Source organism: Ambystoma mexicanum, chromosome 3q (assembly GCF_040938575.1).
Source record: "Ambystoma mexicanum isolate Mex_15411 chromosome 3q, UKY_AmexF1_1, whole genome shotgun sequence".
NCBI lineage: Eukaryota > Metazoa > Chordata > Amphibia > Caudata > Ambystomatidae > Ambystoma > Ambystoma mexicanum.
The window spans coordinates 377,416,636-377,435,709 of NC_090926.1; the positions used below are offsets into that span (position 1 = coordinate 377,416,636).

Here is a 19,074-nt window from a genome sequence, read left to right on the forward strand (position 1 = left end):
GGGGCTCAAGTGGGAATGGGGATTGCCTATTTCAATGGGGACTTACCGGTCCCGCAAAGGTCCAACTACACTGGTAAGTCCCCATTGAACCAGGTCGAAGTCGGTACCGGTATGGGAGGTAGTCATGGCGCAAATAGTGCCATGAGTACCACCTTACTCAGAATGAGGCCCACTGACTCTCAAATGTCATGATGGATGATATTTTATTAAAGTAATGGTACAAGGCTAACATTTCCCTATCGGTATGCGTGGTCCCTACCTCTTTTAGGTGCTCCTTTGTCACTTGTGAGTGTCCCAAAGAAAATAAGTCTGCTGTCCAAAAACTATCCGAACTGACCCTACCACTTATGAAAAATAACTTAGGTCAGGAGAATGACTCCCTTCTCCTGAAGGTCCCTCGCGTACCAGTCTTTAATATCCAATTTGCAAATAGTCTCTTGTGACGTCTCTAATCAGTCTTTGAAGTTCCCATATTGGGTAATGGAGTTTTCCCTGTGTTAGAAGAACACCTAGAAGCCTATGGAGACACTGGAAGTTACATCAACCACGATATACTCAGTGGAATCCAAGATGGCGGCTCCTTGATAACATCACCATCAACTAACAATGCAGGTCTAGTCTTTCCTTCTAACTGATCCTTCATCTCTTTCTACCAATTGTTTGTACTTATTCCCCGCGAACAAACAGGTAACTGTGTTGCTACTCTGTTCTTTAGCATAGCTCCCTTGTTGTTGTTCGCTCGTATCTTTTTGGTACCTGTTCGCGCTCAGATCACTTTCTGAGTCATCCCTCTTTCTCTCCTCCTTGCCTGTGAAACCCTTCACAGTCGCTTTCTACCATTCTTTCGGTCTTTTCCCTTTGCTCCCTTCCCGCTTGCGGCACCTCCGTTTTCGGAGCCTGTCACTTCATAGACGTTCTCGGCTTGTTACTTTCACTCAGCCATTTCTAACGCCCTCGGCATGCTATCCTTAGCCGCCGTTTGCTGTTCCTGTTCGTTTCAGCCACTCTCGGCTACTTGCTACACTTACCTTTCTGCCGCCGCAGCTTTGACTTACCTAATACTTTTGCCTCGCAGTTCTAGCTGTCCGTCTCCCTCTCCCTTCAATCTTCTGTCTCTCTCCTGCCCTTTCTACTGCTGCCCTTTTCTTACCCCCCTTGCTACAGCCGTCCACGAATTCCACTGCATCCAAGAATCCTCTGCTATTTTTGCTCCAGTTGGATTGGTTTATTCTTCGTCCTTCTACCTGACACTACAGACATTGTGAATCTGATCCTCCTCTATGTCTGCAGAGTCTGGGTTTTATTCCCCAAGAGGGTTTCCCAGGGGGCGGCCCCCTGGGGAGCACAGAGCACAGATTATCTGGCCTCTGGACCTCTGGGGGGACGCCTCTTACCTCTTCATACCTGATCGTGGAGTCCGAAGAGCCGTGAGTACCCCGTCTGAGTACCAAAGTTGTAAGAGGTTATAAGACCCTGCTCTCTAGAATTCCCTTTTGCAGAGTCCTTATTAGTAATGTGTTCTCGTCCTTGTCTCTCTGTGTATTCTTGACAGGTAATCTTAGTCTGACTGATATTATTGCTGTCTTGGACAATAACAGATCCACATGTCTTGGTCAATTTGCCTTTGTGCCTGGCTTTATTAACTGAAAGTTGATTCCTCTCTTTCTTTCCATTATTATCTTTGTCTTGTACAGGATGGCGAGTTATCTCCCCCTTTTCCCAGGGTATTTTTATGAATTGGTTTTCTCCCGCTCTGTTCGATTTTTCACCAATAGTTAGCTTCCCCTTTTCCCAGGGTAATGTTATGCATTGGTTTTCTCTCACACTGTTCAGGTTTTCAACAATAGCTTCTTGATATTCACAATCTATGTAGTTACTTTGTTTCAAGGCTAACTTTGTTTCATAGTTTTTACTGTGATGAATAACTGGTTGATATGTTTCCCTTTACTCCTCCCGGGTTTCTGTTCTCCCTGCTACCTTCGTTCTTGAAGGCAAAGGCGTTCTGAAAACTTCTTCCCCTGGAGCTCTCTCTCAGTTCTTGAAATGCTGATGCCTTTCCTTCTCCGGCATCCATCTTGTCTAGTTCTTCCAGTTAAGCCAATAGGGCAATGACAGGGAGACACCTGAACCCAATAAACAATCACTTTAAAATTCTTTGAATGGGAATCAAGGGTTATGCTTTGATACAGTAAAGTATTGTCTGTTTTAAGGATACATGGACCAGGATTATTTATTTATTCATGCAATGTTTGTCGGGTAACTGCATATTTATTTGTTAATGCAATGTGTGTCGGATACAGGTCTCCGACAAACATTGTATAAATAAATAAATGATCTGTCTCCATGTAACCGACAAAGATTTCCTAAATAAAAAAGTAAACCGGTTTGTAGCTTAAAGAATATTTACTCAGTAACACTGGTCAAAACTATTATCCGCATAGTGAAGTAACTCATCACCAGTGCCACAGAAGTGGTTTAAAGTGTAATTGATATATAGTTTGGAAAAGAAGCGGCATGTAAGAAATAGCGCTGCTTTAAACTATTATTTTGGCCATTTTCTGGGCTTGCTCGGACACACCATGGGTCCAAACGGGTCTCCGCTTGTACCGTGTCGGGGCCCACGGTGCATACTTTTGTACTATGTGACATTACAGTCGGAAGGGGCAGCGCCAGCACCTGACCTGCGGAACTTTCTCCATGTTAATGCGCCGCCCCACAAACTGGGGAATTCCACCCCCTCCAGAGGCTCCAGGGACCGGGGCAATTGCGCCCCCCAGGGCTATTGTGCCCCGCGCAGTTGTCCGCCTCGCCCGGGCCAAGAAACAGGCCTGGGTTCGCCCTCAGGCAGGGGAGGGCAATTGGCAAATAAATTAGCAATATTTGTTTCTTTATTACCTTCCCAAGGCCCCGGGTGGCACCAGCGCCACTGGCGCCAGCCAGGCCCATGGGCGCATGTGAGGTGTGCCCTCCTCTAGGCTATGGGCGTGCACTAACACTGAAGTGTGGATCAATTGGGGTTGGCTGGTGTTGTCGGCCCCAGCCATTACAGAAAAGAGGAGCGATTGGGTCACTAAATCCTGAAGTTGTTCCCATCACAAGCACACACTGCCAAGCAGCAGCAGAATCAGCAAAACAAACAGTTGCTGCATCCTTCCCTCGCTGATTGGGCCTTGTTTCAGGAAATCCGGCAGTAACTACAGCCTGCCGAGGCAAGCACACTTCTTTCCTCCTGCTCCTGTCCTCGCAGGTGAGGCCTATTGCTGCATATTCTTTTTTTTTTTATTTTAATATGGTATTGCGGAGATGACTGGGCCATCCAAGAACAGCCTCTGGAGGCCACAAAGCTAGACACTTTTGTCAAGGCCCAAGTAGTCATGAAAAAGGAAGCGAGCACTGGTGGTTGACTCTCCTCAGGAGATCAAAAGGCAGGTTCTCAGAAGACCTGAGCAGAGTGTCACTGTCGGCAGATCTTAGAAAGTTGCACGTTCCAGCAGGGTTGGATTGGTCCGTCCATCGGCCATTCGGCCCGTGGCTGGGCCAAAACCACTTTGAGGGCGAGGCCCTGGGGGGTAGTACCATGCTTTGGCTGGTTTTGGGATTACTACACCCCCCTAGTCCCCACTCCCGAGCATATTGTTCATCGTTCCCTCTTTCCTGGGCATGCACTGCTGACTTTATTTTAGTGCAAGAGTTTCATACATTTCACTGTTTGCTCAGACTTGTCTTATACTCTTCTTTGTCGTTGGGCTTCTTTTATTTGGAATATCAATCACGCTAGTCTAACGAGATAAACAAACACCTACACGAACGCGCCTTGTGAATGATGGTGTGAAGGATGGATGCATGTCTATAAAGAATGCTTCAAGTGTTGGGGAATCACCTGCTCACACTTTCTGTCGTGTGACCAACCAGTGCGGAAAAGATGTATCAGAGCGTGGGGCTCTTGATGCCAACCATTTCTGCATTTGATACACCAGCAGCTAAACACACCCTGGGGAGGCAGCTCCTTCTCCATAGTCCATTTCTCTCCCAAGCCCGGGACAATGTTCTTTACCATAATGGAGAATGTGAAAAAGTGTAAGGCTGCAGCGCTGGGGTGTGAGGGTGGAGGGCAAAGCCCACTACGTTTGGGGTACACTGGAGATGCTTCCCCTGATACCCGCAGTACTCTAAGTCCCTTGAAATGAAATTTGTCTGTACACTGCACAATGTGCAAGGGCTGCTGTTATTCAAGCAGCACATGACTAGTAATTTGCAAAAAGTACACTTAACGAGTCCCAAGAAAAGGTTTTCTGCTACCCTTTAAGAATTAGATTGTTTTCGTTTTTATGTTGGGATGGTAGACATTGTTTTTCTTTGCGATCTTACAGTTTCATGGTGCTGTCGGGAGCTAAAATGAGTGATCACGAAGGAAACATTTAAGAATTTTGAGAGTTCACAAGCATGAGCGAAATAAACCCCAATACTCAAACTGCCATTTCTCCGCCGCGGTAATGCACTGCAGTGTGTTTCAATGTAAAGTCCACATAGTAATGTCATAATTTTAGAACGCCGCCTCTCCAAAATTAACATTGGGAGCTATGTTGAATTGTACATGCATGTCATCTCTCTGCATTTGTTTAAAGTAGACTTTACCACTCACATGGAGTAGTGATATTGTTTACATGTGTCCTTCCTAAATATATTTAACTTCCCGTGAAATATATTGTATAAATGCATGTATTTTAATGCTGAGATAGACAGGCTTGTACAGCTATCGGTGGGTATGTTGCAGGTGCTTGTTCTTGGAGGTTTGAGTACCACTGTTCAAGACCAGTTCATCACCTTTTAAGAGTGGCTAAATGTTTGAGGTCATACGAATGACATTAGTGTAGATCTGAAATTGTCGATTCTCTGACCTGAGTCACAACAGCAAACTTGTCATTGTTACTAAAAATGAAGAGCAAAAGCAGACTAACATAACCAGGCCTGTTCGGTTTGACCCTCTTATTGCAGTTTTCTGAGGTTCATGAAATTCAGCAGATGCCAGCATTGACAATTATGTTAACTCATAGTCCCCTCTCCCGCTGCTCAGCCCATGACACATGCATGAGATCACAGGTTGGGGGAGAAAGGGGCGCCAACGATGCTTCCCGCCTGGGGTGCAATCTGTTGTAAGACCGGCCCTGCCGCCAGCACCCTGCGGAACGGAGACAGTGCTCACCTAAGCCATGCACTTGAGCTCCTTCATCCTTGCGCCTATCCGGACCTAACCTGCAACTTTTTACTTAAGCCCCCCGTAACATGAGGCGTGGCTCGTGATGTATGTGTTGCTCCCACAAGTTTCTCCTGCAGTTAATAACTAACCCCATGTAATTCGACGCATGGACATGCAATGTATGCTCCAACCGTCTGTAAACTTGCTCTTATTGCTTAAGCCCCCCGTAACATGAGGCTCGGCTTGTAATGTGTTGCTCCTACATGATTGACTGTACCCACTGATTTTACTTGCATATATTGCGTAAGCCCCGTAACAAGAGGCGTGGCTTGTAATGTGTTGCTCCTTCCTCATTCACTGCAACGTGTTGCGCCTACTCATTTTACCTGCATATATTGCGTAAGCCTCCCATAACATGAGGCGTGGCTTATAATGTGTTGCTCCTACCTGATTGACTGTACCTAACCATGTACATTCCGCTAAGCACTTATGTAACCAAGTAAGCCTTCTGTAACAGCGCCACGATGCCTCAGGGCTGTTTGTGTGCTTTAAAATGTAAATAAATAAAAAATAGCATTGCTGAAGTCAATCTCAGGTACCCCTTCATCCTCATTATCACCCACCTGGGTACTCTGCAGGCCATCCATTGTTTCAGATTCATTCCAACTTCCATATATGCAACACCCCCATGTTGATAGTTGCTTCTGTACTTCAGTTTCATGGTTTTTGTTTGTATTTTGTGAACTGGTTTTTGGTGATTCCGACAATGGTTCAGTCTCTATTTCTTTGTCGGTGGAACTGTATCTGTCAAAAGATCTTTCTTGACCCATTTTTTTGAAGGTTTTGAGAGTGTTATCCACTTTCAATATCACTGCTTTTCTACTGTGGCCCTCCAAAAACGTTATATTAGGATCAGACAGACTCACTGTCTCCCCCCACCCATTTTATGCATAGATTGAATTTCATTATAGAGCCTACCTACCTTTTGCTGCCTTGAGCCGGATCTCCTTAAGTTCCGGAAACTCCTCACGACCTTCCTGTTCTCTTCCTCTTTCTCTTCCCCAACCTGCTCAGTTAGCTGGTCGCCTGGTGCACCTTCAGAGCCTGACAGGTCTGAGGCTTGCCCGCCAGTCCTACACTTGCCTCTGGGCCTCTGCACTCTGCTTGACACTACTGAAATATGCTCCATGAGACGGGCAACCACTCTGCACTTAACCCAGGCCCCTGCTGGACTGAGCGCACTTGCCCCCCTGTCCCTCACTCGCACTTCACGTTCTGCGAACTTGCACGGCCGTGAATGTACAAGGCCTAGCAAGTCTGTCTGTCCGGTCCTCCCTCTGTCTCCCCTCCCTAGCTTGGTTGTGTGTAGGGAATTGCTTGTATGCCTCTCGGCTCGCTCTCTGTTCATTGTTCGGAGCGAGAGCCGCGTGACCACGGGAAACGGTTGAGAGTGTTGAAAAGAGATTGGAGCTGAGTAGCTGTTCGGGGCTCCGGGGAGCTCCGTAAAATAAAGAACTCACCTGTTTATTTCCGTGTTGCTTCAACTTCTTTCAAGTGGTGACGAGGAAGCACACACGGAGCTCGCCGCGGAGCCTGGTGACGTTCCCCATACGGCCACAAAGGAAGTTGCGTCGTCAGAGGCGTGGAGGTTGGGCCTCTGAAACCTGCAGAGCGGCGTGTGAGGAGCCGTGCGGAAGGGGGGGCTGCAGAGGCTGTATCTGCGGCGCCGGGGAGCGTGGCGCTGCAGGGGGACAGTCTCCCCACCTCTGCTGCTCCGAGTGGCTGTACGGGAAAAGCAGCTCTTCCTGGTTGATGCCGCCCACCCTGGCTCATTGGACAAGGAGGTGAGGAGCAGGGAGAAGGGAGGTTGGGCACAACCGGAGGGGGAGGCACCTTGTAAAAGGAGGACAAGGCCAGTCCTTGGCCATTACAGTGTGGGAGCGCCTCCAGGGAGACATTGAGACTGTGGCAAGACAAAGAGGGTGCAGCACAAAAGATTTTGTTGTGAAACAAGCATATGGTTATTAAACTGGCACCAGGATAAAAGTTGCTACGGTGAAATTTAAGCACTGGAAGACTAATAAACGTTAAGAGGTGAATATTATAAGAGACATAAGATTGTGCATGGGTGAACTTTGTGACATTTAGTAAAATTAGAGCACCAGGATATACATAAAGATGGCTGCAGCTAGTATGTCGCCCCCACCACCGTTTCTGGCTGAACCCGGCGCTCCACCAATAAGTTGGGACAGGTGGAAGAGGCTGTTTGACACTTACCTGATTGCCATTGGTGGGGATAAGTTCGCATCAGCTAGAAAGGAAGCAATTTTACTTCACAATTTGGGAACTGAAGGCAGAAGTGTGTATGGTGGGTTGCCTGATCCCCCACAGCAGGGCCAAGGAGAGGTGGATCAATATTCCATGGCGGAAAGAAAGTTGGAGATACACTTTGAAGCCAAGAAGAACATAACTTTTGAGAGGCATAAATTCTTCCAAAGGACACAAGATCCACAGGAGCCAGTGGAGAACTTTGTGGCAGCGTTGAGGTCCCTTAGTCACACGTGTGAATTTGGACTGCTCACAGACTCTCTCATAAGAGATCAGTTGGTGCGATGTACGAATAATGTAAAGATACAAGAGAGACTATTGTCCAAAGACGCATCACTGGAAGTAGCTATAGAGACGGCAAGAAGCATGGAACAGACCCAGAAATATATGACTAATATGAAGGGAGAAATGTCGGAGGGAGAGGTGGCTGTGGTGAGGGGATTTCGTAAAGGGGTTCCCAACAAGGAAATAAGATGCTACAAGTGTGGAAGTAACCGCCACATTTCAACTAGCATGTTTTGTCCAGCCAGAAACATCTATTGTCTGAAATGCAAGAAAAAGGGTCATTTTGCGAGCGTTTGCCATGAGTCGGGAGAGGTGCAGAACATTGAATCAGGAGGTAGGGTGCCCGAGCAAGAAGAAGATATTGCAGTGGGAATCAGCATCCAGACAAAGCATATACTAGAAGTGTCGGAGGTATCGAATAAAGGTGGTGCACCTTTAGATGTGTTCATGGTCAACGGGAAGGCAATAACAATAAAGGTGGACAGTTCTTTGCCGTGGACTTTGATGTCGAAAGCAACATTTTTAGGTTGCATGCAGGGAGATGTGAAGCAATTGAAGGAACACAAGATCGAACCTTATGCGTATGGGAATGTGAGAATTGAAATTTTGGGCATGTTCCAGGCTTCAGTTGACTATAAAGGAAGAAGCTGTGAAGCGGAGATATACGTTACTCAAGAAGGTTCGTTACTCTTGGGATGGGGTGAACAGTGGAAGTTGGGTATCAGAATCCAAGCGAATGTGGAAAGACCTATAGATGTGGCTGAGCTGAAGGATAGGTGGGAAAAGGAGTACCCTAAAGTGTTTCAAGATGAATTAGGAGTGCTGAAGGGATTTGAACATCAGATTCAGCTGAAGGCAGGAGCCACTCCAAAAGTGAAAAAGCTGAGGCCAGTGCCTCATGAACTGAATGAAAAGTTAAAAGTAGAAGTGGAATCGCTACTGCAAAGAGGAATAATTGAGAAAAGTGAAAGCTCTGAATGGCTGTCGCCAGTGGTAGTAGCAGCAAAGGCAAATGGAGATATCAGACTGTGTGTAGACTTGCGAGACTTGAACAGAAATATCTTGATTGATAGACATCCCCTGCCGATAATTGGTGATAAGTTATCCGTCTTAAACAATGCTAAAATATCATCAGGTTCCACTGAAGGAGGATTGTCAGCATTTGACGGCATTCATTACAGTGTTCGGTACATTTAGATATTGCAGGATGTCGTTTGGTCTCGCCTCGGCGGCAGCTGTATTCCACAGGGTGATGGAGACGGTGTTGTGCGGAGTGAAGAAAATTATTGTATTCCAAGATGATGTTCTGATATATGCGAATTCCACTGAAGAACATGAGGGAGTGTTGAGAAAGGTGTTAGACAGATTGAGTGAGGCAGGATTAACGGTGAAAAGGAGCAAGTTCAAGATTGGGGTGCACAGGGTAGAATTTCTTGGTCATGGGATAGATGAAAAGGGTGTGAGGCCTAAGAGGAATTTGGTGGAAGCAGTGAAGGTTGCACCTGTACCAGAGAATAAGGAACAAGTGAAATCATTCCTAGGTTTGGCCGAATATTACCATAGATTTGTGAAGGATTTTGCAAAAGTGTCTATTCCTCTCAGAATGTTGCTCAGGAAAGGTGCAAAATTTGAATGGTCAGCAGACTGTGATGTGGCTTTTGAGTGTATCAAGCAAGCGGTGAGTGAGGCACCATCCATAGGAAGGTTTGACCCTAAGGATAAGATTGTTTTGGTGGTCGATGCGAGCATGCTTGGGCTGGGAGCAACATTGGTGCAGTATGACAGGGACAATACGGAAAGAGTTATTGCGTTTGCGTCTAGGACGTTGAGAGGTGCAGAGTGCAAATATTCCGTTATTGAAAGGGAAACCTTGGCTATGTTCTGGGCAGTGAGCCATTTCAAGTATTTCTTGTGGGGAAGAAGATTTGTGGTTAGGTCCGACCACAAGCCCATGGTTCAACTTTTTGAGAGTGGAAGATGAGCGTTAGGTTCCCCAAGGATCAGCAGGTGGGGTTTGGAGCTCCAAAATGTTAACTTTGATGTGAGCTATCTGCCAGGAAAGAGAAATGTGGTGGCGGACTGTCTGTCCAGGTTGCCGGTAAGTGGTGGTCTTGTGGAAGAAAGAGAGGCAGAGGAGGAGTCGGTTGTGGCAGAAATACTGAATGCAGTTAGCAAGGATGAGTGGACACGGGAAGAAGATATTGATGAGGATCTTAGATTTATAAAGGGCTGGACCGTGAAAGGATGGCCTGCAAAAGGAGATTTGGATAGTAAATTCAATACTTGGTGGGAGATAAGGGATGAGTTGAATCTGTGTGAAGACAGGCTAAGAAGAGGAAGGTGTGTTGTTCCTCTGCAGTCTCTCAGGTCGGTGATGGTTAGATTGGCTCATCAGGGTCATCCGGTAGAAGCTGCTATGAAAAGAAAATTGAGGCAAAATTATTGGTGGCCGGGAATCGATAGATGTGCTGAAAGGTTTGTCAAAGATTGTATGACCTGTCAAACGAGTGACAAGTGCAAAGTAGTAAGGGAGGCTCCTTTGATACCTAATGTGGTGCCAGACCAGCCTTGGTGCAAATTGGCGGTGGACATTATGGGTCCTGTAGCAGGTCTGGGAGATGGCCTGAAGTTTTTATTTGTTGTAGTGGATTTTCATTCTAAATGGTTTGAATGGGAAGCGGTGAAAGAGGTTACGGCTAAGGAGTTGATTTGTTTTTTGGAGGGACTGTTCCTTAAAGAAGGGGTGCCTATTGAAATTGTGTCTGATAATGGGGTACAATTTGTATCTGAGGCAATGAGGAAATTTCTTGCAGGCTATAGCATAAGACACACGAGGACTGTGTTGTATAATCCTAAGGCGAATGGTCGTGTTGAAAGAGTCAATAGGTACATAAAAGGGGGTCTGCAGATGGCCATGAAATCGGGACAACCATGGAGGGAGGTATTAAGGTTACTAACGTGGAATTATGTCACCACGCCACACTCTGTGACTGGTGTATCTCTATTTGTATCATTGAAAGGTAGGGAACCTGGAACAAGGCTTTGTCCAGGATGGCTGAGAATGGCCAAGGTGGTGAATGTTGATCAGGATCACATTATGAAGCTTATTACGTTGAGTCAGGAGAGGAATAAGGAATTGTTTGATGACAGGATGAGGGTGAAAGAACAGGAATGGAAGGTTGGGGAGAAGGTGTATGTTAAAAATCCCAGACTGGTAAAAAAATGTGTGGAAAGTAAGTTCCTGGGACCGAAGAAGATATGTGCGGTAAGAAGTAATGTAGTTATTTTGGAGGGAGGTGAAGTTTGGTCAAAAGGAAGGTTGGCAAGAGTAGGTGATGTGAATGTCAGTAAGTTGGATGAGAAAGTGAGAGAAGGAGTTGTGAAGGTTGGTTACAGTACATTAGGAAAGGAGAGGAAAGAAGGTGCGTTAGATGGAAGAAATGTTGAAAGGAAAATTGATACAGATGCGAGAGCTAATGAAGAATGTTCGCATAGGACTAGATCAAAGCCTGTGTGGATGAGGGATTATGAAACCTGAAATACCTAGATCTCATTCCATGTAAGGTATAATGTAAATGGAAGTATGGTAACATTTTATTCTTATCAGAAGTGATCGAATTCTTCTATGTCTTTATGTTGGTCGGTTACATTAGTTATTTTACTGACTGTTTCTTCTTTGTTGTTGTTCTCTATTTGTTCTATTATAAAGGGGAAGATGTGTAGGGAATTGCTTTTATGCCCCTTGGTTCGCGGCGGTCACGCGCGCTCTCCGTTCATTGTTCGGAGCGAGAGCCCCGTGACCACGGGAGACGGTTGAGAGTGTTGAAAAGAGATTGGAGCTGAGTAGCTGTTCGGGGCTCCGGGGAGCTCTGTAAAATAAAGAACTCACCTGTTTATTTCCGGGTTGCTTCAACTTCTTTCATTGTGCTTGAAATACTCATGCATAGGTGCATTGGATGACTAACCACCAATCAATCTGAAATGTCACCAGGACAGTACTTTAGTTTATTGATCTGTATGTTCCTTTCCCTCCCCCCCGCCTTCTCCCCTCACTCTTAGTCACGCACTTCACCAGTAGATATGCCTCTTGCCTAGTATGCTAGTTATTGTTGTTAGATCATTTTGGAATCTTCAAGGCCTAAGAATGCTGACTATATTACCTTGTTCCCTTGCCGTCTTGAAGTGCTTTGAAGCACTTCAATTGTGTATAAGTGCTTTACAAATAAACAATTACAATACACCCAAGATTGTTGCCACTTCTCCAATGAACATCCAGGTCTTGCAAGCCCTGTGCCAATAACATCAGGATGCATTTTCCCTAGGTACCATATGATGACACATTATATTTGTATACAAAATAATAAAATGATTATACAGAACCTTAAAACATGGTTTGCAGGACTGTCTGAGGACAGCTACCGTACAGACTAATCAAAATCGTATGTAGACCAATTACCTTCTTATATGGATCACTGGCACTTAGCCAATAACTACCTACTGGTGGATGGCTACCTGTCAAATAAAAATTGTGGAGTTTCATGGTGAAAAGTAGTGTAGAACCTTTGCTACAATTGTGAGATCTGTTATGAACTTGGAGGATACACATGTGCACCAACTGAAACTGCTTGTGGCATTAAACATTGTTCCACTGCCACTGTCCATTTGAAAATCTGAAACTACAGTGAAACAATTGTGTATAGGTGCGTTACAAATGCCATATCATATCATATCACAGCAAATCAATGCCTTTTTGTTGATAACATTTGCAGGCAGGTTTTTCCAGCTCTACACAAGGAACCCCAAACATCATATTGAAATGGGCACCCGTGCATCTTCCGCCAGCCCTGATAGCAAGCACACACAAAGAACGGGGCATTTGTTTCTAAACCATCAATCAGCCCCACACCTCTAGTACACCAGAAGGATCCAAACAGATTGGAAACAAAAGTAAATTATAAATCTCCTTGTCCAATTTTGGTAACATGGACAGAACGGCATGCTACTCTCTGCAAGGTCGTGGATCGTTGGTTAGTTGAAACACAGCGAAAATACAATTATTACCCAATGATAAAAGGGACTGTCCAGTCAAAGTTGTAGAAACATATATACGTACCGTTCTAGCACACTACAAAATACAACCCAACCTGTAAAGGAACACAGAGGACAGACAGTTTCACTAAGGAAAGGGAAGCACTCGGGATACTGACAGGAGGGTAGTCGGTAAAACAATCAGTCTTAACTGTTCAAGGTTATTTGGTTTCAGCACCAAGTGAGCAAGGAGTCGTAAAGGTCGCTAGGGGCCTTCGGACAAGGACCAGGGGGACAGGAGCACAATGTCCCTGGTGCTTGAGATGATCTTGATGCTCTACAGCGTCAAGTCTATTCTAGGACGCTTTGCAGCTCCTGAGACAGAGTTCAAGACGGGAGACAGCTGTGGGTATCAGGTGGCAGGCAGTTCGCCAAGCGAGGCTAGACGGACGGCTGCAGGCTAACCTACACAGCAGCTTGGGGTCAGGAATTGCTGTCTATGTGCTGGTTGGCGGATCTGGAATGCTGGTCGAGGCTTCTCGGACAGCTTTAGTGACTGCAGCATGACAGCAGTCAGTGGTGGTGCCGATCGTGGTTCGATTGCTCGACTGCCTCGAAAATGTCCTTACAAGATGGACACTTGTTGATGCGTGCTGTGGCACTCCTCCTAGCTTCTTTGCAGGGCTTGTGTCGTCCTTTAGGGTGGATGGCCCAAAGTTTCAGAGTGTTAGCAGGCAACATCCTTGTTCTTTGTTCAGAGACTCCCTGGCACTTCCCAACTAGGAAACTTGCTGGCCGAACCTAGCAGGGCACTCTGTGTGCTGGCTGGGTACCAGTTCTGCAGCTGGTGGATGGGTCCTCTGAGTCCGGTATCTCCTTCTGTTCCCTGGGAGATGTGTAGGGGAGGGATATTGCTTCCCTCTTGCAAATCCTGGCCTTCCTTCACTGGCAGAAGCTCTAAGGAAGAATGTACCTTCAGCCAGAGTCCAAATGAGTCCTTCTTACTCCTTTCAAAGTCATTGGATGATCTGCCAAAAGAGGGGCTCAACCCTCTTTTAAAGCCAAATGGGCAACAGTGATTGGTGCCGGCTAAGCCTACCTTATTGAACCAATCCTGGATCCCCATCAACAATCTTCTGTTATACGTGAGGTCATAACCAGATTGTTTTGCAACAGGAAAGGTAAAGGGTGCCAACATGATATGATATGATAGTTTATTTATATAGCGCCTATACACAATGTGTTTCAAAGCGCTTCAAGGCAAGGGAGGGACCAAGGGAAAATACAATGACATTCTTACAGGCCATGAACAGTAAGGATGTGAAATTAACTAATGTACTCAGCCTGACGACATTTCAGATAGTGCAAGAGCTAAGACATAGATAAGGAAGGGAGGGGGAGAGTGGGAAGGAATTGGAAACAGACAGGCGACTACCGTACTAGGCCTGACAACATTTCTGGTAGCGCAGGAGAAAAACAAGAGGTGAGGGAGAGGGGTGCAGAAAGGTAGGGGAGAAACAAAACAAGGGTCTATCATACTAGGCCTGACGACATTTCAGATAGAGCTGGAGGGCGGTAAAAAACCAGTAAGGGGTGGGGGAGGAGACAGACGAGGTTGCTATCATACTAGGTCCAGGGACAATTCTGATAGAGTAAGTGCATAGAAGAAACTAAGGGGAGGACATAGGAAAAGGGAGAAGGGAAAGGAGGAGAGAACAGAGAGTTAGCAGTCAAAAGAGTTGAGAAGCAAGAGGGGAGAGTGAATACAATTGCAGACGTCAGTAGTAACACATAATGTTGTAAGCCAGGATACAGGATGAAGATGGGAACAGCATGATTCAGGGCCACCATGAGTACAAGATGCAAAGGAAGTCCAGCATGAGAGTTGAGAAAGGGTGACGCACCGTGAATGAATGAAGTCCATAAAAGTCAAATCCAGCATTGGCCACAAGACGGTGATGGTGAAACTAGAATTCATCAGGGCAGACTCCTGCAGAAGTGGGCTTGAGGAGGGTTAGGGGGGAGCAGGGTAGAAGAATCAAGCAAAACAGGCAACACCTGTGTGCGTGAATGGTGGGGTCACCAGGGAACATCATGGGGGACCAGAGGGTGTGGGGATGGCCTGTGGGGACAGAGGGAGTAAACACATGTTGGTGCATGCAAAAAATTCAAAAAAAGACCAGGCAAGCGCACACTCCCTGTGCGGATTGGTCAAATTCTTCAAAGAAGGGTAGGCACAAAAACCACCCACATTGAACATCCACTGCTCTCCCCACTTCCCTACCATCTGCTCCCATGTTGCACTCTGGCTCCAGGAGAGGCGAAACCCAAACTGCAGTTTTCCCCAATAAGATGTTTCATCTCTTGAAGAATGGGAGTTGAGCACCGCTTGGAAAATAAGTACATGTAATATTCGATGTGGCTGTGATATTTCAGGCTCATCGCCAAATGCCCCAATGTTCCTCCCTAAGCCTGTCCATGGTGGTGTCCCGGAGGGCAGCTATGCTTCTAACGTATGGTATATCTTGGTCTCACCAGAGGAAGGCCGTACTGGGAGGGAACGATTACGGGTCTTAGAAAGCATTGACACCTGATGGTGGAATTGGTAGTTTTCCCACTGAGTCTGACGGATGGACCTAGGGAATAATTCAAGACCCATATCTAATGGCAAGATGGCAAGACTATCACATGGAGAGGATATCAACTATGATGTATACCACCAACCTGTGGTCTTTGAAGACAAAAGGAGAAAGGTTGATAAGATGCGCTCACAAGACCATGGACATGCGGTCTCCCCAAAACATTTACCAGTTGGCACAGAAGATCTCAGAGGTGGGAAGAGAGCATATGATTCTTTCCAAATGTTTCACTTTCTCAGTGAGTGGGAGCAGTCAGGGGGTGGGGGAACCATGCAGGCTGCGGTCATTGCACATGCACAATGTGAGCGGAGGATAGCGCAGGGGCAACGCGCTGGTCTTGGAAGGAAGACCACGCAGAGGAACAGAGGTTTGAATCCAAAAACTGCACTTAAAAACCAAACTCAGGTATGGTATTAGGTGCGTTATAAAAAAACAATTAAATAAATGCAGGATGTAATCCGCTTTTGCTTGTTGCATCTTTTTGCAGATAACCACGCCACGATAGATCTAATCAGTTAAGTCCCATTCTGGTTCAATCTGGGACAGGGTGACTTGCAGGATAGGAAACTACCTAAGGGGTTAGAAAGGTGAAAGAAACAGAGCCTCTTCTTTCACGGTGAAGTGGGTGAGAGAAACACTTTTGGAGGGAGAACCTTGGAGATGATATATCCTCTGAGTCAGTCGTCCTTGACACAAAAAATTGAACCTGGAAGGAGATCGACCTGGATACCACAGATACCTTGACATGAAAGAAGCGCCATGCTGAAAAAGCACAATGACTGGTCTAAATCAGACCGCAACTGTGAAAAGTTGTGATTCACCATACTGAAAGAGTTCTTCAGCTGGGGCGCTGGAAAGAAGTTGGAAGCCAGAGCCAAAATCCTAAACCATAGCTCTAGGGAATTAGAGAGTGGGAGGCCATGTCCTCCACCTGTGATCCAGAGCCTGAGGCTGGCTCATGGCAGGAAGCCCCATATAATATTGTCGATCTGACAAGTACCCTGAGAGATGGGTGGGGAACTAACGGTCATCACCTGCATTTGGCAGGATAGGTCCAGTCAGGACTTAACACATTATTAGGAGTATCCAAGTGAAGGAGAAGGCTGAGCTGAAAGACCAACACATTGGTCTTATCTAAGACATATGAAAACTAAAATAAGGGAAGATGCTAAACAACGTTCCAGACGGGGATCTAGTGAGACAAGACAAAGAAACAGAGAAAATGATCCTGGGCCCATTGAAGTGTCAGATAAAAGTGACACTTTAACCTTTGGAGGACAATGGATCTCCTACTAGCAAGAAGGAAAGAAGAGCATCCAGGATTGAGGAAAGTCCACACTCCCAAGAGACTAAGAACCTCCGAAAGGGTTGAAGAGCCGGCTACGAACCGGGAAGCTTGGGAAGTGGCCAGCCTGTGGGTATGAGCTCTGTGAGCCTTTCTTTAGGAACTGTTGTGAGATATACTAATTTAGGGATTGACATTAGTAGATTAGGTATTGGACTTATTGTTGGGCCATGTTTGGACCTTTTATGTATTAGAATATGGGTGCATTGTCTCAGGACTGATGCAAAGAATGTCTGATGGCCACCGTTTGCATCTTTTGTTTTAGACTGGGGGTCTCATCTACAGAAAGGTCTACTAAGTGGAGGACCCTGAAAAAGGGGAGACCAAACATAGAAAACACTCCATTTGGCTGTCCTGTCCCTCGCCTGAGCAGCTAGGACTTTGTGTTTGTAGGATAGATGGACGGTTATCCCAACCCGACTCACCTCACTGCGTTGTTAACTGAGAACATGCTGCAACGCGAATATTTGAGTCCAGTGTCTCACTGCTGTGCTCATCACACATGACAGCATGTCCTCCTTCCAGAAAATTATAAAGCCAGTATGCAACATAACATAACTAAATTATTCATTTCATTGTATCTATCATTCTCCACACCAATAGTGTTGCTCACTGTCACTGAAGTGACACATATGCAAAGATTAAAAAGCAAACACTTTAATAGCAATCGCTACCATTAGTATCACCACCAATTCCATAATTTAGCTTCATGGGAGAAATACAGGTTTATTTCCATAAAGTGAAACTGCTGTTAAAGCAAGGCTGTACGTCATGCAGAATTACCCTACATGTGTGTGGCGATACCTCATGCATGTAGAGCACATGCACAAAGGTTTTGTTTTGCATGCCTGACAGTAAAGTGATGGGCTGAATCAGAAGGGCTCCCAAGACATGGGCACAAATGCAAGACAATCCCCGTGCACTTGCATGTGTCACGCCTGTTCCTCCCTATGTGGCAACCGATGCCCATGTATGTGTGGCGTCTACACTGACCTGTTTCAGGCCTGAGACTCTGTTCCACCAGATTGGAGGGGTTGGGAGAAAGGGTGAGATTTGTATCTGATCAAAGGCAGCTCGCAATCTGGCGAATTTGCTACATGTTGTATGTTGTGCAGAATGATCCGTGCAGTAATACAACATATGATACCACATACGATTTGACCACATATCTGAACACGAACAGTGGTACATTTTGCACATGGAAACTAAATTTTTTTCTGGTTACACCAGGGTCTAAATGGGAATCTGATTTGGGAAAAAAGAGTGACAAAGAATTTTCTGAAGATAGATCAACTGCACTCAAAAAAAGAGGTCCACGCATCACCTGGTCTTCAGGTGCTTTATTTCCCCCCATTGGCATTTTTTTTAAATTCCCCTAAAATGGACAATACTCTGGAAAACACCATTGTCCTACAATATTTGATTAAATGATAGACATATTTTGATGAGGTCAAAAGAGATTAGACAAACCCACCTGCGAGCAGCATGATGAGACAGACGGCGAAGAAGTCTGGATAGTCTGCCAGCCCAGGCAATCTCATGGGCACCGAGGAGCTCAGGAAAGTGCCAATTCTCTTGCCAAGCAGTTCATCGAAGGTGGCGCTCCATGCTCGGGCGACGCTGGCGGTTCCTGCAGGAGGGATGAGTGCAACCAGTATTTTCAGTTAACTTAATGCAATATGTCAGACTCCATCTTCACTTCTACAGCCCTGGGTAGTTTCCATCTTGACCCCACTCCAAAGTGTTCTTACATATTCTATATCTCAGAATTCCCGAGCCTGCCCCTTTCCTTTCTCGGTTTTGCTTTTTTTTTCTCCATTCCCAACTCCCTATTTCCCTTTTGCCTTTCATAGTTTCTCTATATTTATCTTTCCTTCCTCTCTTTCTTTATCTCTTCTTTTTCTTTCAGTTCTTTTACTTTCTTTCCTTCATCGCCTATTTCGTTCTGTCTTTGAAACCTATCATGGATAATGTGTGTGTTGTGCAGGTGAAGCACTGTCTAAAAGGGGTTAATGAGCTCATGTGCATAGTTTGCAGGAAGTGCAATATAAAATTGGCTCGGGCACCAACGAAAAAGTGGCCCACACTTGCAAATGGCAATTCCTTTTGTGACGTTGTTTGAATAGTACCCAAGGGGGAGTTTTTAATAAAATGTGATGGAAATTGTACATTTTAAAGAATATGTATCCAGCAACACTGGTCCAAACTATCAGCTGCATAGTCAAGTAACTCATCAAACTGGCCCACATGGC

At 45.8% G+C, this 19,074-nt stretch overlaps 1 protein-coding gene across 1 annotated transcript in view; it reads right to left on the minus strand.

Annotated features, from left to right (window-relative positions):
- The window catches only part of LOC138582599 (cationic amino acid transporter 2-like), a 31,679-nt gene extending 13,008 nt beyond the window's left edge, over positions 1-18,671 (minus strand). Inside the window, exon 1 of the mRNA XM_069654016.1 lies at positions 18,297-18,671. Within this exon, the coding sequence (XP_069510117.1) occupies positions 18,297-18,363 (67 nt within the window). The 5' untranslated portion in view covers positions 18,364-18,671. The remainder of the gene's footprint in view (positions 1-18,296) is intronic.
- Between the last annotated feature and the right edge of the window lie 403 nt (positions 18,672-19,074).